This window comes from Rhinolophus ferrumequinum, chromosome 13 (assembly GCF_004115265.2).
Source record: "Rhinolophus ferrumequinum isolate MPI-CBG mRhiFer1 chromosome 13, mRhiFer1_v1.p, whole genome shotgun sequence".
Lineage (NCBI taxonomy): Eukaryota > Metazoa > Chordata > Mammalia > Chiroptera > Rhinolophidae > Rhinolophus > Rhinolophus ferrumequinum.
The window spans coordinates 19,035,000-19,062,169 of record NC_046296.1 but is presented as its reverse complement, the minus strand read 5'-3'; the positions used below and the strand labels follow the sequence as shown (position 1 = coordinate 19,062,169).

General features: G+C 34.2%; 1 protein-coding gene across 3 annotated transcripts in view; it reads right to left on the bottom strand.

Moving 5' to 3' along the window:
- EXOC6B (exocyst complex component 6B) overlaps window positions 1–27,170 on the bottom strand; it is a 584,188-nt gene that overhangs the window by 270,077 nt on the left and 286,941 nt on the right. For all 3 annotated transcript variants that reach the window (XM_033124336.1, XM_033124337.1, XM_033124335.1), the window contains exons 9-16: window positions 24,482–24,565; window positions 24,073–24,119; window positions 22,782–22,902; window positions 13,876–13,947; window positions 13,056–13,153; window positions 11,158–11,263; window positions 10,236–10,345; window positions 3,778–3,889 (exon numbers count right to left, since the gene is read on the bottom strand). In XM_033124336.1, coding sequence (XP_032980227.1) covers window positions 3,778–3,889; window positions 10,236–10,345; window positions 11,158–11,263; window positions 13,056–13,153; window positions 13,876–13,947; window positions 22,782–22,902; window positions 24,073–24,119; window positions 24,482–24,565 — 750 coding nt within the window. The remainder of the gene's footprint in view (window positions 1–3,777; window positions 3,890–10,235; window positions 10,346–11,157; window positions 11,264–13,055; window positions 13,154–13,875; window positions 13,948–22,781; window positions 22,903–24,072; window positions 24,120–24,481; window positions 24,566–27,170) is intronic.

The window sequence follows — 27,170 nt, the reverse complement described above, 5'->3', positions numbered from 1 at the left end:
CTTCTCCTGACTTCTTAATATTGGAGTGCCCAAAGGTTCAGCCCTTCATCCTCTTCTCTTCTCCATCTTTATAAATTCCCTCAGTAATATTATCCAGTCATGTGGTTATAAATATTATTTTTATGCTCCCAAATTTTTATCTCCAGTCCAAACCTCCTTCTCAAACTCCAAACTCATATATACAACTGTTTACTCAATATCTCAAACTGTAGTCTAATAAATACTACAAATTTTATATGCCCGAAACCAAATTCCTAATCTTCCCCCACCCCAAATTTAGCTCTACCTGAAGCTTTTGTCACCCTAGTTCATGGTATATACAGGCTTCTAGTTGCTCAAATCAAAAAATATTCGGAGTTATCTTCAACTCCTCACTTTTCACTTCCTTTACAACCAGTCATCAGGAAAGCAAACTGTCTCCACTTTCCAACTCTGGTAAGTCGTCTTCATCTCCATGACTACAACAAAACCTTCCATCAAATCTCACTGGATTATTGTCATAGCCCTCCTAACTGGTCTGTTTACACCCTACAGTTTATTCTCAATACCACAGTCAATTCAATCCTTTTGAAATACATCATACCATGTTATTAATCAAAATCCTGCCATGGCTCCCCATTTCACTCAAAATAAAAGCCAAACACTCTAAAATGGTCCACCATGAACCACTGGTACCTCTGATCTAATCTTCTGTGTCCCTTCCCTTTGCTTACCCCACTCCAGCTACCCTTCCTTATCCCCTGAACTTGCCAATAACCTAACTACCTTCAGACCTTTGCTCTAGTTCTAACTTCTGCCAAGAATGATCTTTCCTGTTCACTGACAACTCACCATCAAGATATTGCTCTTTTTAATAAGATCAACCTTGAATCTCCACAGACTCCTGATTTCCTTAAATCAGGTTCTCTCTCTTCCTCCATAGTATTCACCATCTTTTCTCATACTAGATGATTGATTGATTGATCGATTTTCTGTTTTTTTGCCACTAGAATGTAAGCAAGATCTCTTTTGTTGTTGTCCACTGATTTATCCTTAGGGATTAGATCAGTGCCTGTCACAGAATAGGTGCTGAATAAATGTTTATCATGACAGGGTATCTTGTTCCAATCGCTGACTTCTCTTAACTGAAAAACTACATCTCTGTACTAGACCTGACAATCATTACTTGCCCAGATTTCTTTCTTAACAACAGGCAATATGCGTTGAGTATTTACTACATATCAGGCACAGTTTGAAGCACTTTATATATTAATTCTAACAACAGTTCTGTGAAATACACGCGATTATTGTCCACATTTTATACATTAAGCCAAGTAATTTGCTCAAGAACACATTTGTTAAGAGGAAAGCCAGAACTGGAAACCAGGCACTCTGTTTTAGAACATATACTCTTAACCACTGCTCAACTGCCCTTCTTCCCACAGACCCGGAAGAAGCAACCCTAGGAAAACAGCTGTGCCTGCTAATTGCACGAGGGATAATCGCACTTGCTCTGAGAGAGCAAGGCATTCAAGTTACAGTAGGTGCTAGAACTGAAAAGTAATGTTGAGTTGGTTCAACATGGGGAAGCAAAGAAGCCATGAGAAAAGCAAGAAATACAGTGTGTACAGACAGAAAAAGATAAAAGGATCGAATATGTAGACAGAAAATAGAGAGATGAGATACCATAGAGCCTGAAAAAGGGAAAGACAGACAGACATTAGCTTATTGGAACTTTTAAGTCTTAAAAGAATTGTCTAAGAACCTGAAATAGGATTCTTGAGTTTTGTGTACTTATAATACTTCTATTGTTTTAGTGGATGTCTGTTGCCTGTCACAAAACCAACTCTAATAATAATTTCCATGCTACTATGGACCTCCTGTAAAAAATCTCTATCGTTGTCGTGGTAAAATAATTAAATCAATATGGAAGGCAATACATATAGTGAAAGTGAATAAGTTTGGGGAAAAAAAACAACCCGGACTTAGGTCTCATTTCTATGATTTTTCTAGCTGTATTTCATATGCAAAGATGTTGATAATGCAAATATATTTGCCTAAAGAGATCCAGAGACTAAGGAATAACATTTAGCCCTCATTTAAACACTGCAAAGAATGGTGACACACTTCTTTGATAAGCTCCTACTTCTCCTTCCCATCGTTACCTGATCTGTACAGTGCCCTTGAAAAGGACAGTGGAAGCAGGAACAACCAAAGAAATAAGAAGTCAGGCCTTTCTCTTAAGATGTCACAGTAAATCAATGGTACAACTACAGCTAAACTCAAGAGTCTTCTGAGGCCAAAGCTGTTTTTCTATCATACCATGTTCCTGCTATGCTACTTGTTTAAAATAGCTTTTTAAGAGACTGACTGCTAAATTCAATGGCATAGAAGAATTATATCAAGAGTTACAATGTAGAGATAGTTTACAAAATAAATAACAAACTTCCTGTCCTACTTGCAATTCAGAAAAGTAGAACAGTACAATCTAATAAAAGCAAGACTTCCTAATATTCACTCCAACTTTCCTTTTTTGTAGCCTCCCTGATTATGAAGTTAGCCTATTCTCAGACACACAAAAGCAACACTTAATATTTCTACACATGAAAATAAAAAGAAAGATCTGCAAAATGAAGCAACTGTCCTAAATAATGTCAAATGTGACACTCAATTGTAAAAAACAAAAAAAATTGTTTTAAGTAGAATTCAGTCACTGCCAATGTCCACGTTATAATATTTTTAAATATTAACACAGAGGAAAAAGCAATCTTTCCAAAATCAGAAGTAAATGTTCACCTGGCCTCCAGCTGTCTGTATCTATGGGTCAGTATCATTAACCATTTCCTGACTTTCATTATAACACTTGACAGTGTATATCTGAAAATGTCAATTTTTCCTAGAGCAACTGCCTTTCAAACTACTCTACCTCCACAGGTAAAACAGATGGCCAACAGCCTTTCACTTTTCCAGTGAAAAAAAATTCCTCCAAGCTCTCACTTTTGGCACTATAATTTCCATAAAATGGCAGGTTGGGGCTCCCATGAAATCCTGGGTTCCAAGAGAAAGGAAACTTCACATCTTTTGAAATGTTAGGACTCCATGCCAATGAGCCAAATCTTCATTTTGCCAAGATACTGTTCTCAAAATCTTCATTTTGCCAAGATACTGTTCTTAATGTGTACAATATCCCTCCTCCCTTTGTGAGACTGCATAAGCTGCCACAGAAATGTGACAATTGCCTTTCTCTCACGTTTCCTCAATCCCAAATCCCCAGACTGACATGCTGATAAAGAGTAATTTTCCATTCCTACACATGAGGTATCTCAAAAACAAAAATCTAAGTCTAACATTAACCAAGGGCTCTGAGGGCCAATATCCGTGGCATCAGTGATTTTTGCCGGCAAAATATGATCTCATATTGTACGCTGTATTTGAACTGCCATTCATTTGGATAGGAACCTGATGTTGAATACATTCTCCAACCAACAATTTTTTTAAATATAATCAATGGAAAATAATACAAATTTAACCCAATATCTTCAGAAAGGAAAACCGGTTAAGCTGGTGAAAACAATGGGAGAGGTGGGAAAAAAGTGACTTTCAAAAAATAATAATGGATTTCTCCAAGGTGGCCAAAGAAAATCACAAGGCATTTATTTTTCACTTTCACCATTAGGAAGAACATGAGGGAAGAACATGATGAACCATACAGAAGTTGTAATTAATTCACAAACGACCCCCAGAGCTTGGACGTCTGTGACACATGGCCATGGCTGCCTCCATCGAGAGCAGCTTTACCTCAGTAAGTCCAATGTTCTTCCTTTTAATGACATTCTGCAGAGAGTTGCTCAGAGTCCTGGTTAGCAACAAGTTTGTCGATTTACGAATCATGTCATCAACTTCAGTTGAGCTGAAAGAGAAGTGTCAAGAGTCAGTCTTAACAGGTAGCAGAATTATTTTGCCAACAAACAAGATGCCAGTGGTACTGGAAATAGTAGTAGTAGTAGCACCGTGCTTCCCCGAAAATAAGACCTGGCTGGACAATCAGCTCTAGTGCGTCTTTTGGAGCAAAAATTAATGTAAGACCCAGTCTTATGTTACTATAATATAATATATATTAGATTATATATATATATATATGTCTAATATAATATAAGACCGGGTCTTATATTAATTTTTGCTCCAAAAGACGCATTAGAGCCAATTGTCCAGCTAGGTCTTATTTTCGGGGAAAAAAGGTAGTAATAGTAGTAGTAGTAGTAATAATAACAACAACAACAACGGCAGCAGCAAATAACATTTATTGCTTGCCAGAAATTATTCTAAGTACTTTAATGAATTAAAATTCATTAAACCTTCACAATAACCATATGAGGTAGTTTTATTATTATCTCAACAGATGAGGAAATGAAGTCACAGAGAGATTAAGTAACTTGCTCAAGGTCACACAGTGAGTAGAACACAGCAAAAAAAAAAGGATTTTCACACAAGCAGTCTAGCTCTAAAACCCACAGTATTTAAACACTATGTTGTCCTGTCTCTCATGGTAAATAAAGAGTTCCCCTGCATGATTCCTCATTAAAACCCCTGCTTCTCCCATACTTCCACATTCCTTAATAGATTAATATTTAAAATTTTCCAACCTGGTCTCTCTGTAGACTTCCTACACAATTAGCTGATAAAAATCCCCAAAAAAGGGTATCTCTGGTCCTATATTATTATCTTTCATATAATGCTATTTAGCTCTAATTCCAAGATAAATGTTTCAAGCCCAGTAGTTTAATTCTGAATGCATGTTTTACAATCCCACTTTTACTACCCCAAAAGCGATCAATAAAGACATTTTCTATTCAGCAAAGGAAACTAAACATAAAGCTATTTTTCCAAAGCTATTTTTATCCCAAAGCTATTTTTATATGCAAAGTTTTTAAAAAGAAAACAATCTTGCAACCAAAAGACTAAATTTGAGAACTTCGTGAGCACCCGAAAACATCACCCAAGATGGCTTTCTGTAAAAAATATCCTCTTGAGACAAACATTCCTTCAATTATAAGGTTACTATTGTAATGATACTTGTTTATACACATCAAGAAAAACTGTAAACAAAGATTGTGTGAGCAGTTCTTTGTCAATAATTTATTGCTTGTGGACAATGGTCACAAATTTTATCTCACTGACTTCTTTTTCTACAGAAGAAAATCAGAGGCTTAGTGCAATCCAATTAAAAATCTTAAAATCCTAAATATATAAGCAAGCTACGTTATCATGCTTTGTGGAAAATAGAAAATATTAGAAATAAATAAGACTACAAAATGTAAGGCCACAATCAGTTAGGAGGAAAAAAATACACAAAAATATTTTTACAAGGTCCACATAAGGATATATTTAATTGATGGATATCTTCTGGCCCACTGTCACCCTTTCCAAAATTATTATTGAATTGAAATACTTCATTCCATAAATATTTGTCAGTAGAATAATGAGATCACAATGTTGTACAAAATAGTCATGGTTCCTGCCTCCATGTATTAAACTCATAATCACATCGTATCAGTTATAATATGAGCTGTGAATAAGTACAGGTTGCTATAATAGTGATTAGCACAGCTGTCCAAAATAATCTGGTAACCCTGACGTTATTCACTGTCATGGCATCCTGTGCTTATTACATAGCTCTATTATGCTTTAAGAAGACCTGCAGAAGTTCCACTTTTAGATACTATGCAAAAGATCAAAAAAGACTGCTATTAGGTTGATGCAAAAATAATTGTGGTTTAAAAGGTTAAAAACAATTGCAAAAACCGCAATTACTTTTGCACCAACCTAATATTACCTTCATAACAATAAGAAAGCTAGGTCTAAGCTAAAAGTTATATTTTCCTTAAACATCAATGTAGTGTAATGTGTAATTGAACTAAACTGCACACTGGAACAAGCCCTTGAGAGGTGAGCGAAGAGTACCAGGCACTTTCATATCTGAGGCCAACCGCCTGATCTGGGTACACATGGATGAGAGAATGAAAGAATCATAGGCTGAGAGGCTTTAGTGGGATGAGGAGAAATCAGCCAAACCTTTAACAGTGTGGGCTAATATTACAAATTGGATCTTGGAAGAGTTCACAAACAAAAATAAATATAGTGACCCAACAATGCCCCCCTATAAAATTTCTGTTCAATAAGAAATAGTGGGGGCAGTGCTAGAAATCTTGCAAATTTTGCAAGAGGTTTAGGTTCCAGGGCTCTACTGAAACTCAATCCGAAGAAGAACAAAAACTAACTAAAGCTGAAACCCAGCTCAGCTCAAATCTTGTTAGAATCATAGATAAGCTCCTAGTCAGAAGTTTTGGAATTTCAGAGTTGGTCTTGCGAACAAAAAGACTTCTGCAGTAGCATTTGAAATCAGAAGTAATTTAAAACTAATTAAAACTGAGACTCATCTTCAGTTCATTCAAGTAATGATGAAATCTGAATGATCTATCAAATAGCTAGAAGTCACAGAAGAAGGAAAAATGAGAAAGGAGACATACTAGCAAAATCATCTTCAAACCTGATACATGATTTCAGCCTACAAATCAAATAAGTTCAGCACACACCAAGCAGAATTCATGCAAATAAAACAACACATAGGAACATCACAGTCAAACTGTAAATTGCAAAGATAAAGAGAAAATCTTAAAGGCAACCAGAGACAAAAGACCATACATTCAGAGAAACAACAATAAGAATGATGGCTTATTTTCTTCAGAAACAATGGAAGCAGATAATGGAATGACATCTTTAAAGTATGGGGAAAGGGAAGACTGTCAACCTAGAATTCTACATCTTGAAAAATATAGTTTTGAAAACAAAGGTGAAAAAATATTTTTAGAGAAACAAAAGCTAAGGAAAATCTTACACAAGCAGATATACTCATACATTAAAAGAAATGCTACGAGAAATTCTTCACACTGAAGGAAAGTAATATCAAAGGGTAACTTAGATTGACAGAAAAGAACAAGAAGGCCTGAAAATGGCAAATATCTGGGTAAATATAAAGAACTACATTTTTCCTTGAATTTTAAAACACTATTAAATGTTCAAAGCACAAACAATAATATGTTTTAGGGTTGAAAAACAGGTGTATAAGTGAAGCACAATGCCAATAATATCAAAAAAGGAGAAGAGACATTATAATTTACTGTTGTAAGATTCTTAAATTATATGTAAAGTGATATAATATTATTCAAGGTAAATAAGTTAAGGATGCATATTGTTATTCCCAGAGAAATCACACAAATAGACAATAAATAAATAAAACAGAATTTCAGAATTTTTTATGTAACGTAAAAGAGAAAATCCTTGCAGGAAAATAATGAAAGCTTTATTTAAAAGATTAATTATCCTTAAAGGGTCACAAAAATTTCAATACAGCTGTTTTTCTTGTTTTGAAAGCCTTACGTTTACGAGAACTAATTTTCTTATACACATTAGGTCTCACATCCAATATTGTTACTTCCCCCCCACGACAGCTGTAATTGTCAAAGTGGTCTCTGTCACTCCAGGTTGTAAGGTAAATGTAGTTCAGGAAATAAGGTAAATGGGAACCAAAGAGAAAATGGCAGAAAAGCCCCCCAAATTGAATACGTATTTTAAATTGTCAATGTTAAAGATATCAAAGGGAGTTTTCAGGCAAAGAAGTAATATATTCAAGAAAGAAAAAGACTTCTGAACAATTTACTCACATTATCCCTTTACCTTATTATCTTTCCTCCAAAAGATGATGGAAAAAGTCATTCTGCAATGTACTTGTAATACTTTATATACAGTAACATACCTAACAGGACCCAGAGACCATTCTCTGATATTAGGTCATTTGGGGGGAGAAGGGGGGTTGTCCTGGGAACTACAAAAAGTTTTAGTTTATAACATCCAAAGATAATCTCACTCCAAGAGAATATTTCTATAAAATCAATCTCATTTTCAGAGGAAAAAAACGAATTAATTGTACAAACCCATATTTCATCTTTTATTTAGTAAGAATAGCTACCAAACAAGTTACTCAAACTATTTTCCAATTGTGTTTATTTTCAGTTGCCTGGCTAACCATACATTCCATTCACTCATTCGTTCTTTTCTTTTCTTTTCTTTTTAATTTACTGAACTAAGTGCAGAATATATGGTGTTGAGCAAAACATAAAATGTTTCTACCCTTCAAGAGACCTTTTCAACCATCCTCCATTTGTCTCAGAGTTGGTTCCTGTACATCTCCATCACTTTGTACCAATTGTCCAGGTCCTCAATGAGATTAGGTACTCTTTAAAGACAGGGACCAGATTTTTAGTATCTTAGTGTCCTTGCTACCAAGCATCATCTGGCAAACAATCGATTACTCATATAATGTATGGTGAATAAGCCAATAAACAAAGGAGCCTACAATCTGGCACACAGAAACACAGAGATGCAAGTAAAGCAATAAGATTTAAGATAAGCTGTGATAATGGTATTCATAGGAGTCATTAGATCAACTCCGAAAGGAATGGAAGTAGTCACAAAGGCTTCATTCAGCACGTGATGTTTAAACAGTATCTTGATGGATGATTAGAAGCTAGTCAAGAGCACTAACAGCGAAAAGTGATTTCAAGTAGAAAGAAAGCCATGAGCAAAGTCAGAGGTATAAAAGAGCATGTCATGATCAGAAAACAGCGAGTAGGGTGGTCTGACTGAAGCGTGGGGTGACAGGGATAACACCCTGGGATATAAATCTAGAACGGGTATGAGGGGGACTAGGTCAAGGGGTGGGAGAGGAGGCAGATGGATAAATATGGCAGACTAGGGGAAACTGTATCCTGTGAGCCATGAGGAATCCCTGAAAAGGGGAGAAGAATAAAGTTAAATGACAAGATTTGCTTTTAGGAAAATTATTCTAGGGGACACAGAACAAAAGGAGGAGAAAGAAATGATAGATGGCTGGGAAAGTAGTTAGAGCTAGAAGAAAAACTAGGGGACTATTTAAATAGTCCAAGTCAAATATGTCCACAGTGAATCAAAGCAGTCACACTGGGAAGAGAGAACTTCAAAGAAAAAAACAATCCATATAATTTGGCCATCAATTAGATTTAGGGAAGCTCATTTACAAATAAGCACTGCCCTCGTTTGTTAGTGCTTCTTTCAGAGAAATTATTATGACAACTACCTGAGATAATGCATGTAAAATACTAATACAACGACTGCCAAAGAGTGACCAATTCTCAACATGGCAGTGACTGTTTCATTCATGCTGGTGCTGATCAGATTTGAATGCAGCTGAAACGCTCCTTCTGTGACCGTGATAACGTTACTCAACTCTCTGTCCCACTTCCTCCTCTGTAAAAATGGAGTATGCATTGTAGTACCCCACAGATAAGTACTTCTTTGAGTTTTACAGATGTAATGACATATTTGTGAGGAGTTTACAAGAATTTAGACCAATGCCTGAAACTTTATTTTTAAGAAAAAGTTATTAATAGAAAATAGGAGTTGAGAATGATTCTGGGGTTTCTAATTGGGATGAATGGCAGTATCATTCACTGAGAAGAGGGTCCTTTAGAAAGCCAATCATCATGGCTGTTCTCCCTCAAATTCTTTAGGATGAACTAAGTGTTGTTCTAGGAGTTTTGAAAGTACACTAGCCATATTACAACACCCACCCTGCTATATTTTAACTGTCTATTTTCATGTCTATTAGCCTGAGAAGATACTAACAATATCTAAGGTCAAAGAACTGGGTCTTTTTATTTTGGCATTCCCGAAAAGCAGGATGTGTGTGGTATATAAACAGGCTCAATTTATGTTAGTTAAATAATTAAACATAAATTAAAGGAGACACAGATACCTTAAACAAATCCAAAGAATATTTAAAGGGAATATTTCCAAAGGATTTTACCTGCTACTCCCCTACTGGCCTTAAAATTTCATCAAGTGGAATGTAAAAACTAGTATGTTATACTGCTCTTTTCTAGTGAATTCTCACTAATAGAAAGTGATGAAATGTAAATCTATAAAGCAAATAGTAGAGAATAAACTAAGTAATACAAACAAAAATTATCCAAAAGTCTCCAACTTTTCATAGTGAAAAGTCAATTCACTATGACTATATAAATATAGCAGTGCCATGCTGTGAAGGGCTAACACTGACTTTCAAAATCAGAGCTGAAAGAAATATCAATCATTTTTCAGAATATTTATGTATACAGTCACAATCTCAGTATTTGCTGCATTTCCACTGTTTCTTATGATACCTGAGATGAAGATCTTCTGAAAACTTCAGACAGGCGTAGATAAATTCTTTAATTTGGTTGTAAACTTTTGGCACAAATTCAGAGAAGGGAAACTTTTTTGGAAATGGTTGCTGTAAATGCAAGAATGAATGAAAGCAAGTCACAAAGAAATATACATTGAAGATACCTGTAAATTAGCTAAAATGCAAAAAGAATTTTCTTCCACATTGTGAACTGTCAGCTTAATAACCTGAATTTACGAAAGTATTTCCATAAGTTTACTGATACTAAAAACAATAAGACACTAATTTAAATAAATAATTCAAATGTTCTCCAAAACATGAAGGGATGAATAAACCGTGGTACATATTCAGCAGTAAAAAAGGAATGAACTATTGATAACAGGCAACAACTTGGATGATTCTCAAAAGCATTACAATGCTGAGTGAAAAAAGTCAATCTCAAAAAGTCAGGCAAAGATGGATAGCAACCAGATTAGTGGTTGCCAAAGGCTGGGGCCGAGGGGAGGGATTGATTAAACGGGGGAGCATGAAGGAACTTTTGGGGATGATGAACTATTCTGGGGTATTATTGTGGTAGTACATACATGACATACATGACTCAATGCATTTTTTCAAAACCAATGGAATTATAGCACATAGGGAAATATTTACTATATATTTTGGGAAGAAAATGTCCTAAGTATATACCAAATTGGAACACTCCCAGCAATCCCCCAAACACTTCACCAGTGACAGGACCCCAAAGCCATCTACTGATTCCTAAAACAGGAACTTCCATTCTTCAAAGCCCGAAAAGCATCCTGAAGGTGTTCCAGAGTTCTAACCCACTGAGTTAAAGGGAATACCTTGAATGAGACTGATACAATGAAAGCTTGTAGAGGATGCCAAAGCAGAGAAGTTTATGTTAAAGTATTCCTTACCTTTTCCAGCTCTGTATCTTGGAAGGGGAATTGTCCTACCACCTTTTTATACATCTCTTCACTTGTTACTGGTATAGGACTATAGTTGTCAGAATCAAGTATGTTTCTATAAAGAAAATAAAGAAGGGAGAGAGGGTGAATCATTAGTGATCAAGAGTAATTTTTAGTTGAACTCCAGTGGTTATACATATATCACAACCCAAAATAACTGTTTTCCAGTTTCTAGTCTATTCCTTCTACAATATAGATATTTGGTTTCAGGTAAGGACGGCTTTAAAAGAAGACAGAAAGAAAGATACATTCCAAAACAAATGGAACACAATTATAAACATGATCTCACAGCATTTGATGATACAGAAAATTTTAAGGCAACATGTTGAAGCCCTAAGGCAAGGAAGAAGTGAATTACAAAGAATGTGTGCTCTGGAAAAGGCAGAGGTTATATTTGTTTGTCTGTTTGTTTTTAAATAAGATATATTTATGTTCTTTAACCTCATATTAGATCCTCTAGTCTAACTTTCAAAATAGGCAGATGAGGAAAAGTAACTTCTATTATATAATAAATCCAAATATGTTTACTTCATATGCGGCTCTATATGGGATGAATTTTTTTTTCATCCATCAATTCTGACTCCTTAACCAGGCTGGAGGTTCTATAATAGCAGAGACTAAACTACCAAAATCAAAACAGAAATGTACTGAAGATATCACGTCAGATGCTCTTAAGACCATGAATAGATCATGTTATTAATTTTTAAGGTTCCTATGGAGATAATCCTTCATTAAATACAATTGCACCATTAGATAAAAGTGGTTTTTAGAAATACAAATGTTTATATTAATTTACAAATGAGTTTCACTATGTGATCATCAGAGATATCTTCATAAACTATGAAGTGTAAGATTTAAGGGGCAATGTAATATCTTAAAATAAAACAAATGGAACACAATTATAAACATGATCTCACAGTATTTGAGGATACAGAAAATTTTAAGGCAACATGTTGAAGCCCTAAGGAAAGGAAGAAGTGAATTATAAAAGAATGTGTGCTCTGGAAAAGGCAGATGTTATATTTGTTTGTCTGTTTGTTTTTAAATAAGATATATTTATGTTCTTTAACCTCATATTAGATCTTCTAGTCTAACTTTCAAAATAGGCAGATGAGGAAAACAAAACAAAACAAAACAAAATAGGCAGAGAATCTGAAAACAGGGTAAACGGATCTGGGGAAGGGGTCTTGCAGTGAGCAGGAAGATCACTTTAAGTAAAGGAGTAAAGGTCCAAAGGAGAAGAAACTTAAGTGACCTGACACGGGGTGTATGCCGGGAAGACAGCCTGAAGAGGAGTAACCGGGTAACTTTCTCACTGTTGCATGCATGTGACAATACATATTTAAATAATATACTTCAGATATTGGCTTGCAATAGGCCTCTGCATGTGGAGAAGGAAGAAGATGAGGAATCACACGAGTGAGTCTTCAAAAAGGTTCAAAGAAGTTAAGTAATTTAAAAGGGCTCAAAATATATAAACCAGACATGTTCCTCAAAGAGGAAACAAAATATTGAATAAGAATACACAAGATGATACGGATGGTGTGAACCAAGGTATCTGACAGTTATTCAAAGAAACAGAAAAGTCACAATGGATTTGGGGACTCCCTACATGGTAGACACTAACACACTGAGATTGGAACTTTATTTCGGATATGACTGCAATTTACCTGAATTATCAATCATAACCTAGATCATAGCTAGATAATATAAGCCACAGATACTTGTTGCTCATTACACCTGAAACACCATATGCATAAACACATGTTGAACAAATGCACACACACACACACACACACACACACACACACACACACACACACACACGACTATAGATAATTTCTCACCTGAAAATACCTGCCCACTTCTTTAGCAGAGTTTCACTATACTGATCTCTGATTTCCAATAGCATATCAAAAAGCTGATTTACAGGAAAACCATAAACCTGATACAAAATAAGAAAATAGCTTTGTTTTAAAAGGTGATTGTTTTTTTAAAGCAACATCAGAGAGATTAGGCACTGAAAGATAGTTTTGTTCTTTAGCCAACAATTTAAATGAAACCATGATAGGCAAATCTTTCATTCCCACCTAATATTGAATGTTTATCTCTAAGGAGTAAAAAAGATACATGCCAAAATATTTAAGCCAGTCAGAAAAAAAATAAAACGATGAAAATTAAAACCAATATATACAGGGTATACTGTCACTAAGCTCTTCCTACAACTCCGCCTTAACACTTAGCAACCATCAGCAGTAGGGAGAGAAACTGAAAATGCTACCCATCCCACCCACTGTTCTAATGTTATTCTACTGATATAATATGTGGTTTGAATCAATAATTACTCAAGATAGTAGTTAAGAAACTCTAAACTCACTCAGGCACTATATCTGAATTAAGGACATTTTGAAAAACTAAAGTAGTAACTGGTTCAATGAACTGAGTTACTCTAAGGAGAAAAGGGGGCATGGGAACTATTTATGAGAACAAATAGTCAAGGTGATGATCAGGAAATGCTATAAAGAGATAAAAAGATCTAGCTCTAGGAAATAAAGAAACACAACTAAAAATCAAAAGGTACTTATTCAAGCTTAGGCAGACAAGGAAAAGATTTGGAGTGGATGAAATACTCATCTAGATCCATATATGTAAACAGAAGTCACAAACCTGAAGTGTATCAGCAAAAAGCACGATGAGGTTCTTCAAATCTAACACGAGGTTTGGATCGGAGCAGTAAGACTGAAGGAAATAAAAAGCAATTAGGAAAACATCTTAATTATTAGAAACAAAACTAAATGTTGATTTATTTAACTGTTTAATGCTTCACCCGGTGGAGGCTCTCTAGAAAGGTTCCAACCCTTTCTTGGTTTAAGGTAAAGCCAGATTCCACCAGGAAAGAGCTGAGTAGAGACTGTAGGAAGTCAAGATCTATATTTTGAACACTTGAAAATTTAAAAACACACTTCGAAATAACTCTGCGGTTAAAGAAAAAATCAAACTGATATTGCGGATTATTTTTAAATGAACAAAAATGAAATATTTCAGATTAAAACCTACAAAATGTGGCTAACGCCATTTTCAAAGTAAATTTATTTCTTTGTATGCAAACATTAGAAAACACAAAAGATTGAAAATAAACTATAAGCACTCAACTCACGACACTAAGCCAAAAAAAGCCAAAATAAATCATAAGAGTACAAAATTGATCAAATTAAAAGCAGAAATTAATGACAGAGAAGACATTACAGATTCGATCAATGAAACCAAAAGCTCAAGTTAAAAGTAAAATTAATAAAATAGACAAATCTTAAGTAAGTCTGATTAAACAACAAAGAGAAAACAAAACCAACTAATACAAAGACTACAAAAGAGAAACTAAATACAGAAGAAAATTAAAATTAGAAATAAAGTCCACATGCACTCTCTTATCAACAAATTTAAAAATGAAATGACATGGAAGATATCTTCTGTGGGCAGGATACAAGGATGTATGTGTCACATTTTAAAAGTTCAGTGATTTTGATATTCAAATTCTCTTAATTTTAGGTTGGTTGCTTACTCTCTACTTGATATCTCAGTTCCTGAAGAGATGTATTAAATTCTCCTACAATGGTATTGTTCATCAATTTCTCTTCTTATTACTAACAGTTTCTGTTTTGATGCGTATTGATGTATCAGTCCGCTATAAATGGGCTATTGTCTTTCTGGTGGGTTAAAACAGGTATCAATACAGAATGTTCCTCTCTTAGCCCATTTAATTGTCTTCAACTTCAATTCTACTTGCATTGTAGAATATTGCTGTTTTGGCTCCTCTTTCCTCTCAATCTTTTTAGGTAATCTTAATGCATGAATATCTCTTAGCAGTCAAACTATAAAACTTCCTAACTGACACTTCCCATGATTACAGACATACTTGGACCTATTACAGCCATTTTAAGTGTTCTAGTTACGATTCTTTTTTTTTTTTATTTGTTTCATGTTTTTCATTGGAGCAATACTTTTAAATTATCTTATCGTGGTTATTAATAAGTTTTGTACTTTCTGTCTATTGTTTACTTGAAGTAATCTGTAGTTTACATTTTAAAAACTTTTTAAACATTAAGCCTCTCCTTTTATAGATATTCTTAATAACATTAAACTTTACAAACAATCAGTTATGTAGATTTATCTGAGTTTTTACTCTCTTCTTTTAATACATTTTACTTAATCTTATCCCATCTTGTATTTTGGATTTCTTTTTCAGTTTTCGTACAATACCAATAAGATAGGATAGATGAAGCATAAACTGTGAATCCTGATATGTTTGAAAATGCCTCCCTTTTGTCCACAAACTAAAATAAAAAAATTTTAGATGTGAGAAAATTGTTGGTTGTCATTCACTTTGCTTGACACAAAATGCATCCTTTCAATTTTAATAATCTAGGCTTTCTTCACCACAAGGAAATTTCCTTCTTTTATTTGTTTATCAAAGTTCCCGCCTTTGTGACTTTCTAAGTCTCTATTATATACAATCAAAACTCTCCATCATTAGTCATGTTTCTTAACTTTCCTTTAATATTTTCAATCTCTTTTTGTCTTTGCTCTATATTTTGGGATATATATTTGACTTTATCTTCTTGATCACAGAATGATATGCAGTTTTATCTATTTAACCTTTGAATTAAATTTCTCCATTATGGAATCATAAATTTCTATAAGACAAACATTTATCTTTGATTTCTACCCATTTTTGGCTTGTTTCCTTCCTTTCCCTCCTTCCTACATTTTTTAAATTGTGAATACAGTATATAAACAGGAAAAAATAAATAAAACCTGTATGTACAATTTTACCTGGCAAACAAAACTGAACAGCACCAGCATGCCAAAGGCGCCCGATTAAAATAATCACAACTGCTTTTCTCCCCACTCATGGAAACAATATCACGACTTATTTTCATCAGTTCCATGTCTTTCCTTAGTTTTTTGTTTCTTTGTATTTTTTAACTTAAAAGATTTTTTTAAGCAGTCTTGCATTTACAGATAATTGAGAGTTTCCATATGCCCTTTCACAAATACATTCAAGCATACTTTTCCCTACTAAAATGTCTTATATTATTAGTGCGGTATATTTGTTATAATTGAGGCACTAACGGTGACACATTATTATTAACTAAATCCCATACTCTACATTAGGGTTCACTCTTTGTGTTTTATAGTCTATGGGTTTCAACATATGTATAATGTATATGTATATAGAGAATTGATTTTGTATAGTAATTTTGTGTCATAAAACTTGCTAAGCTCTTCTATTAATTAAAGTAATTTTCTGTAAATTCCTCTTTATTTTCAATGTACAAAAAAAGTCATCTGCAAAAACAACAATTTGCTTCTTCCTTTCAAAGGTTTATTTTATTTATCTTTCGGCCCTTACAACACCAGATACAACTTCAAGTACAATACAAAATAGGAGCAATGTCTTTTAATCTATTAATGCATTAAATTACATTAATAAACTTTGTAATGTTGAAATAAGCTTGCATTTGTTACTATCAACTCAATAATATTAATATTGTTTGTAAATTGTTGGGTTCAGTTTTCTAGCATTTTTTTTCAGGATTTCTGATCTATATGTATGAATGAGCCTGATCTATATTTATGAGTTTATAAGTTTTTGTACCATCCTCATCTGGTTTCATTATCAAGACGACACATACTACATAAAATGAGTTGGTTAGTGTTTCCTCTTTTCTATTCTCTGAGAGTTTATATAAGATAGGAATTGAGGATAAAACTCCCTAGACCTGGAGATTTTTTTTGAGGGAAGAATTTTGACTGCTTTTTTTTTGTAACTTCTGGTTCAACCCTTAATCTGAAAGGAATAATCCTTTTCAGCTTAATTTGGGAAGGGCATCATATTAGACTCTCCATTTTGGGTAAGCCCAATAGGCTGTCAAGCTCTAAGTTCAAATTGTCTGAACTAACAAGTGACCTCAAGACAAAGGCAGCTTAAGTGTTTAGCCTATCTCTTTGGATTCTCAATTTCCCCTGGATTTGGCCTGGAAATTCCTTAATATCCTTACTAAGTGCTTTGAGACTTAAAGATTATCTCACATTTTATTTTATTTTATATATGATTATAGTTGACATTCATTATTGTTCAGCTTCAGCTTCACGTGTACAGTGCGGTGGTCAGGCATCTACACAGCCCATGAAGTGGTCTCCCTGATAACACACGTGTCCATCGGATACCTTACAAAATCTTTACATTATTAATTATATTCCCCAAACTGCCTTTCACTTTGTGACTACAATATTGCCACGGGGATGCTGTTATCTTCTATTTGATGTAATTGGTTTTCCTCAAATATTTTATGACTCTTAGCTGCTTGTTCATGTTTTAGAATGAATGATTAGTATGGATAACAGGTATGGGTTTCATCCTCTGCAGTTGTAAATCTGTTTCCCAAGAAACTGACTATAGGCTCTTTATATGTGGGTGGGACAGATGAATTACTTTGTTCAAAAAGCAGCACTAGAGAACTTCGCTGATCATGCTATTGTCTCTACTATGTAGATGGTAAGATTGGCCAAAGGAATTGGGCAAGCAGCTGGTTGGCCAAAGATTTTGGAAAGCAGACCTTGAAATAATTTGCCTTATGATTTCTCCTAGGCCCATTCCCGCTCGCTGTATTTGTTGACTCTAAATTTTGATTGTTCCTATATTCCACTTGGAAGAATGTCTCCTACTTTGACAATAACCACCGCTACCATATTTAATGTAATTTTTTCTTTGGTGCAGTCATTATTATGATTCCATCTGTTTTCTAAGTTCAAAAAATTTTTCAAAACTTCTAGCCTATAGCCTGGTACTTTGTAGAGTTTCTCGTTTTAGTTTGTTTGTCTTCCCATGTTATTTCAACGAGAATTTTGTTAGATCTGGAAGACACACATGCTTAGTATACCCTCTGGCTCCAAATAACTTGAAAATATCTGTGTGACAGGGTATGAGTTTGGATGTGGGTATGGGTGTGTGTAAAACTACTATCACAGCACACGCTCTTGTCTACCTAATTCCAAAAAATGTGCAATATTTACTATCTACCCTGTTTCCCCGAAAACAAGACCTCGCCGGAAAATCAGCTCTAATGTGTCTTTTGGAGGAAAAAATTAGTAAGATTCGGTATTATATCATATCATATCATATCACATATCATATTATATAAGACCCGGTCTTATAGTAAAATAAGACTGCGTCTTATGTTAATTTTTGCTCCAAAAGACACATCAGAGCTGATTGTATAGCCAGGTCTTATTTTCAGGGAAACACAGTATAAAACATGAGTTATTTTGGCCACACGGGATTGCATTATTCCATAATTCTGAATCTTAAAACACCTTTTCAGTATTATCTGATGATACTGCAATTATATAGCAGATCTACTATTGAACCATTTCTGATATAAATTCTCCTTTGTATTAGCATATTATTCTTTTAAAATATTGCTAAATTTGAATTCTAAGTGAGATGGGTTATGTAAGACCTTTATTGTGTTTTGAAATCGGCATGAGGCTATTACACTCATTAATACCTGAAATAGTGTATATTTCAAAATGTTTTCAATTTATGCAATGACTAGTAATTCAATCAGAAAATAAAGAGTACTTTTAGTCATATAGAAAGTTAGAAAAATACATAGATTGTGATAAACAAAAAACATAATCACTCAGATATAGAGTTTGTTTTTGAAATTTGTTTTGATGTTTGGGTTGTTCTTATTTTGCTTTCCTTGCTGGGTAATATAACACAATAAACAGTGTCATGAAATGGAATTAATATCTGTGGCATCAAGTACTCTGTCTCATAATGGATAAAATGGTTCACTGAGTAAATGTGGGGCGATGCTAAGTTATGTTTTAATAGCTTTCTTGAGATACAATTCCCATACCATACAAGTCACCCATTTAAAGCACATAATTTATTGGTTTTTAGTTTTTTGTATATTTGCAGATATGTGCAAACATAACCAAGTCAATTTTAGAATATTTTCTTCACCTCAAAAAGAAACCCCATGCCCTTTAACCCATCATCTCCTTACTCCTCCTACCCACTCCCAGCCCTACTTTCTCCCTCTGCATACTGATGCTGAACTATTGGGGAAGAGTATGGGAGCTGGGGCGAGGGGGGAGCCGGGGTGGAGAAGGCATTTGTCAGTTAATTTTCAATTCAAAAGAATACACAGTCAATCTATTAAAAAAAACTCCATTAAGATTAATTTTCTCCATACATATACACTTTAATCAGCACACTTGGAAAGTGTCCTGCTCTTAATGACATCAAATGCAATTGCATGATGAAGAAAGTATATTTTCCTGCTGAGAGAATCGTACAGATTTGTCACATTCTCAAATGTATCAGTCATACACAAAAAGTTAAGAACCACTGCTTTACATAAAAGAAATTGCTTGGAAGAAATCTAAGTTTTCTAAAAGAAAAACAGCTTCTCTCGGGGGAAAAAAATAAATTGTTAACATCAGTGAAATGGACAGATATAAAATAAACAAACAAAATCAAGGACTTCTATAGAATGACAGCAATACTAGTTGATAAATATGATTGGGGTAAAAAAACTTTCCTCAAAATATTCCCTGAAAAAAAACATAAAACACCAAAAACAGGACTTAGATGGGGAGTGTACAAAATATTTTACCAAAATTCATGAAAGCAAATAAATGACAAAAAAACATTTCCGGTGAAAAATACCAGTGAAAAAAATACTTCCAGTGCAAATTACCAAATATTGTAATATGTCAATTGCCTCCAATTAAATCTACAGATTTACTGCATAGTAAGATTGGAGTTCAATTTTCATCTCTATGGAGGGATAAGAGATGAAAGGGACATAACAAAGTGATTCTCAAATTAACCTGGGAGAATAGTACAAAGATAAATAGTCAGCATATTTTTAAGAGAGGATTTTAGAGGATATACATGTCCTATAAGAAATTAAACCATACTATGTCAGATGTAATAATCAAAGCAATGTTGTATTGGTTCAAGACATGCAGAAAGAAGAAGGGTGGGGGGGAGGGTGGGACTCATAGAGCATAGAAATAGACCTTAGTCTGTTTACGTGTATATAACACATATTATTTATATAACATTTATTATATGATAAAGGAAGCCTTTCAAACATGTTGGGAAAGGACAGATGTTATGGACTGAATATTGTGTCCCCCAAAATCAATGTTGAAGCCCTAACCACCAGTGTGGCTATATTTGGAGATGGGGCCTTAGACAGATAGCTAAGATCAAATGAGGTCAAAAGGGTAGAGCCCTAGTCCGATGAGACTAGTGTCCTTACAAAAGGTTGAGGAGACATAGAATAACCCTGAGGAATGACCATGTAGGGACGTGATAAGAATGCAGCCATCTGCAAACCAGGAGAGAGTCCTCACCAGGAACCCACCATGCTGGCACCCTGATCTCAGACTACCAGCCTCCAGAACAGTTGAGAAAATAAATTTCTGTTGTTTAAACTACTCAGTCTATGGTATTTTGTGATGGCAACCCAAAATAAATAAAACAATAAATTATCACAATAATGTTACTACTGCAAGTGATGAGTTACTGTAAAAATAATTAAAAGATAGAGTCCAACCTCATGCCCCATACTAAAACAAACTTTCTATGTCTGTAATTTATATGTAAAAAAAGAAACTATAGAAATTCTAAAATCAAATATAAAAAATTAATTACATATTCTTTAGAATACAGAAGATATAAATTATAAAGTTAAACATCAATAAATTTAATTATACAAAAAAATTTTAAACTTCTGTAAAGCCATGAAAAAGAAAAACAAAGGTTAGAGACACATGAAACTAAGAAAAAATATTTACAGCCTATAAATCAGACGAGGGATTAACATTCAAATTAAAGACTAACACTCACGTTTTACTAATAAATAATAAAATATAAAAAGCATATTAAAATATAAAATAAAGGAAATGCATATGAATAGAAAATTCTAAGATATACAAATAAATAAAAAACGTGAGAAAATTTTCGATGTAAGTACCAATCAAAGAAAAACATTAAAATAAGATATAATTTCTGATATTAGACTGGGAATGATTTTTTCTTTTCAAAGATGACCCTGTATTAAAAGGAATGGGGAACCAGGCATTCTAACAGATGATATTTAGAGTGTTAAATGGTTCTATATTTTTGTAGAGCAAATTAGCAATATTCATGCAGCGCCTAAGAAATATACAGATCCTTTAACTCACTAATTTTACCTCTAAGAATTTATCCTAAGTGTAAGCACTTGTGCACAGACGTTTCTATAAAAATATTCACTGCAAATTTTATAATAGCTAAAACACAAAAACAGTTTTAAAAAGCTTATCAAATACATTATTTTTTTAAATGGTATATTCCTACAATTGACCCTACCCCCAGCCCAAAACCATAAACAAAAATAAAAGGAGAAAAATATTTGCAACACATTTAATAATGACATATTCTCTTTGGTTTCAAAATTACATATTAACAAATCTCATATATATATATATATATATATATATATATATATATATATATATATATAAACAAATCTTATATATGAACAAATCGTCCTTGCTATGTGGATGGAACAAAGGCATCTGAAAGTGATCATATCCAAAGGCAACTTCTGACCTCCCTACTACAAGGCATCAAAACCAACACTATCGATCATTCAAGGAAGGAAAGCATACACTAGACCTTACCGTGGTACTACTTCTTTTACCCTTACTTCTTATATCTAATCCATCAGAAAGTACAACTAATCGTATTTTGTAAGAAATCTCTCTAATTCATCCACATCTCTCCATAACTACTATCACCCCTGGGTCCAGCTATCATCTCCTGCATGGAATACTAGACTAGCCTACTAATTGGTCTTCCCATATCCATTCTCACCACTCATCCATAATTGACCCAGAATAATCTTTTCAAAATGGAAATCTGATAAAATGTATCAGTAGATCACAGGAACTCATAATGAGGTAACTCACTGATCTGTTGTAAACGTTCTGTACAATAAGTAAGAAGAAAATTGTGAACTCCAAATAATTATTGCTAGGCATTATAAAAGGTGGTATGCAGCAGTGGCTGAAAACATGGTCTCTGGAGTCACAAAATCTGGATTTGAATCCAAGCTCCACCACTTACTGGGTGACAGTAGGCTCGTTACTTAACCTCTCTGAGGTTCAGTTCCCCGGACTATAAGGTAAATATACCAATAACACATACTTTATAGGGATGCAGTGAGGAGGAAATATATACATGAAATACACATAACAGCGTTTGAGACCTAGCAAGCAATCAATAAACGTTAGCTGCTGTTTCCCTTTGCAAAGGACACCCACAAAAGTGGGCTGTTAGAGAACATGACAATCTGAAGTGGCTACTTCCACATGTCTTTAAAGGAGATAGCTCCAAACGGATGATTTCAAATGGTATACATGTGATTATTTTAAAGCAGTGAAACACTGAATAATAGAAAGATAATAAGCTGGAAGTAAGAACTTCTCTTGGGCATCTTACTCACCGAGTGGGTTCGGAGTGCTGCGATGGTTTTTGAAAGTGCCATTTCCCAAAGTTCATCAATGTAGGCTCTATTTACTAGGCCCTGGGTTGTATGTAAAATATGATCTTCAACCACAAAAAAGCTAAGATTGAGGAAAAAAGAAAGCACAGCTGTCAGAAATTACAGTTTGAATACTATCTCCAAGGTTTGACAACATTAAGAGCTGCCATCAAATTCTAAGTTAACAGTCATTTTTTTCCAAAGAAAGCTGTTTGGTATCACAAATGAAATCAGATTTCTTGGACTTAGAATTATGCCCCCGATCATCAATGTACTCTTAACCACTTTTACAGAAATTAGAGTTACATTTCTGTTAAATGTTAACCATGGTATCCAGCAATTTAAAAGGGAGGAAAATGTTTATAGGTAAAGGAGACTAATTTCACTATATTTAAAACATCAGGCCATTAACAAATTTTTAAAAAACCAATAGATTTTCAAGAGGCAATGAAAGCTAAAATGTATTTTTTAAGACCCCAACACACAAAATATCAAAATAATCTCCCTTATTCTTACATGGACTTTCTCGTCAAAGTATTGAAAAGGTTATCTTACAAAGGTATTAAAAAAAATGCACACTTATTTTTTAACATTTTGCTGTGGCTTTTTTATTTTTATGCATTTAAAATATATCTTCAGCAATCTTGCCTAAATCTTCATACTAATTAAACAATTCTTTGAATACGGAATATTTATGTCATATTCTTCTTAATCTGTAGAAAAGAAATATCATAGAGCAATCCGATTTGTTTCCCTTTAACTGCAAAGTCATTATTTTGCAATTAAAATAAGATGGTTTTATAAACATTGTTTCATTGGAACAGAGCCATGCTCACCCATTTGTACTGTCTATAGCTGCTCTCACACTGCAACAACAGAGCTCGATAGTAGTGACAAAAACCTTATGACCCGCTAAGCCTAAAATACTTTACTATCTGGCCTTTTAGAAAAACTTTGCTGATTATTTGGTTCCCTTTTACCAAGAATACAGAAATAAAACATCAAATATAATAAGATTACAACTCAATGTTTTTCTCCTTTTATCCACAAAAAGCACTCTCCAGCAATATAATATTGAAACCAATAGAACGTTCCTTCAAAATCATCAGAAAGTCGAAACGAAAGAAACAAACAAAAAAAGGAATTTCCCAATGAAAACTTGATTTATTTTCTCAAGTCTCACAAATCTACATATTGAAAATGTATAAATCTGAATACACACACACACACACACACACACACATGTACCTACCCTACAATTTGATTAAAATACTTCCTGTAGCCATCTAAAGTTTCATGCTGCAACAAAACAAATAAGAAAAACGTTATTGCTTTTCTTTTGATACATTAATACAGAGTTAATATCAGTTATTTAATTTCTTAAGACTCAGTTCCCAAGACTATAAGGTACGTATAATAATAGTACCTACCTCATAAGGTTACACTGAGGACGAAATGAGATAATACCTGTCTAGTATTTAGAACAATTTCTGACACATAGCAATGAATAGATGTTGGAGTTGCTATTCTCTTACTCCAAGTCACATTCATCAAAAGTGGTCTCAGACTGACCACAAAAAAAAATTTTTTTAAGCACATATGCAAAATAAATAAAAACTACCAGAGAAGAAAAGTGAAAAAAGTGAAGGTGGTGATACTACCATATTAGATGGAGGCTGGAGCACCAAACGGGCCTGTTTTCGCCTCTGTTTTCGGTAGTAATTCTCAAATGTTTCCCGGGCACCCTGTAAAATAAATGAAAGAAAAAGTGCTGACCCAAATGGACCAATTATTCTCACATTTCACAGGAAAAGAGAAGCACCCGGGTCTGGAATTGAGGCAGCCCCACATTTCTCAAAATCTGCTATTGTAACAATGATAGTCATAGAAAAAATAAAAATAACTATTACCATTTATTGACCCTTACTTAGAAATCCCGAAGGGATGGATACAAAAGATTCTCAAGAGGAAACTACCAGAACTCAACCTCCAACACACCAAAGCTCTGAATCAACTATCACAAATTCACAAGAATGAAGACAAACCAACGTTCTCATAGGTTATAACAACAGTAGAGAAAATGATCCTTAAAAAAACCTCACAGATCATTCCAGAAGAAAAACTGTCCAGAATGAAAATGAATCATGAACAAAGGGCAAAATGAAGCAAAAAAGAAGGTAGGAACTAAAAACAATAAATCAGTCTTCCCAGATAGAATATAATTAGTACAGGATTAACACCAAAAAAATAACCAAAGCCCTGGAAATTCTCAGTGCACAGTTTCCACTTTTCACTTTGGGTTTCCGGGCTTAAATTGAAGGGTTCAAACTCTAGGGAACAAGAGCTGCCTCATGAGCTCTGTAGCCAGGTCTAATAGTGTCTTCTCAAAATTCACCTCCTCCTCGTGATCTCTCAATGTGACCTTATTTAGAAATCAGGTCGTTGAAGATGTAATTAGTTACATTAAGATGCAGTCATAATAGAGTAGGGTGGCCCTTAATCCAATATAACTGGTGTCCTCAAAAGAAGAGGAGAAAAGACACAAACAACACCTTGTGGTGACAAAAGCAGAGATTAGAGGAGTGCAGCTGCAAGCCCAGGAACACCAAGGAGTAATGGCACCATCAGAAGCTGGAAAAACGCAAGGAAGGATTCTTGAGGGAGGACGGCCAGAGTCTGAGAGGGAGGATGGCCTTCTAACACCTTGATTTTGGATTTCTAGCCTCCAAAATTGTGACAGAACAAATTAATGTTGTTTTCAGCTGCCCAGTTTGTGGTACTTCATGTAACAGCACAAGAAAACTAATATAAGCTCAAACAAAGCTTTTAAAACATGATTCTCCCTTATTACTACTCTTAATCCAAGACTTCTGTAAATAAACAAGAGTGGGAAGGGAGAGACAGCGCTGCACAGTGGTTACGAGCACTGATTTTGGAACCAGATGATTTCATTCAAATCGTGCCTCTGCCCCTCACTAGCTCAATAACTCATATGACTAGCTATATAACTTCCCTTTCACAAATTTAACTTCTACTACTTAACTTTTTAACTTTCACTAGTAGATACGCTGTGGTTCTCTCATTTGTAGAGATGCCAACCACACAAAGGTGTTATGAAAATTTCTAAATCAAAGCTTTACAAGCAGAGTTATGACAAAGCTTTTCGAACAGTGTATGATAAATAATAATCACCATGCAAGTGCTTATTTAAAAATTGAATAAGATAACATCCATGTGAGAAAGTATACACCCCTGCAAAACCTAGTTTAGTTTCCTTCACCTTCCCAAAAGTCTAAAGAATTTTATCCAATGTGATTTCTCTGAACTGGGAGAGTTGATTTAAGGTACTAAATCATGCAAACTCAGTACTATAGCTCAGAGGTTGCCAAACGTTTTCTGTAAAGGGGGAGATAGTAAATGCTCTTAGGCTAGGTTAGCCAGTCTTTGCTTCAAGTACTTAACTCTGCCCTTCCAGTGCAAACGCAGCCATACTCGTAGACAATTTATAAATGGGTGTGGCTGGCCCCCGTAGACCCTATTTGTGGAAACTGAAATTAGAATTGCATATAAATTTCACCTGTCATGAAATATTATTCTGCTTTTGTTTTTTTACCAACCATTTAAAAATATAAACTTTTTAATTCGCAGATCAGACAGAAATAGGCAGCAGGCTGGATCTCGCCCATGGGTCATGGTTTGTTGACCCCTGGTGTAACTTAAAAACAAAGGTTTTAAAATGCTGAAGTGATTATAATTGTATACACCTGATATTATCTGCCTATAAAATGAAATCAAACATTAAGACAGCTCTTTCAAGGCTTTCTTAGTCCATAAGTTAATGAGGTAGCAAATTATTCTATTTAAAAAAATAAGATGTGGAAACTGCCTGTTGGTTTGTTAAAGTTATTCCCCACTTGTCACCATTTCACGGCCTAGTGTTGTTATTAAATGTCAATTACATTCCATACACACTGAAGGGCTTTTCATTTTAAGGTTAACAGTCCTAAAGGCCTTTTATTATTCTGGTGTGACATTACATATTCAACATGCTTTGGAGCCAAGATATACTTAGCTGAGAATTTAGGGAAAGTCTTCTCTCTAATTAGACCATGGTATACTAATTTAATTATTTGCTATAAATGAGAGGAAAATATATAAGATGAAATTCTATATAAATACCAAATCATGAACCTCAACTTAATTCTAAACTACATACAGTTTTGCATTTCAAATATTCATTCAATAAACTAAAACATAAGACAAGACCAATATATCTAATAGGTCTGGCTTCCCCATTTACAAAAATGAGTTAGATTTTTCCCTACAGGCTGCTAAGTAAATTCACCTCTG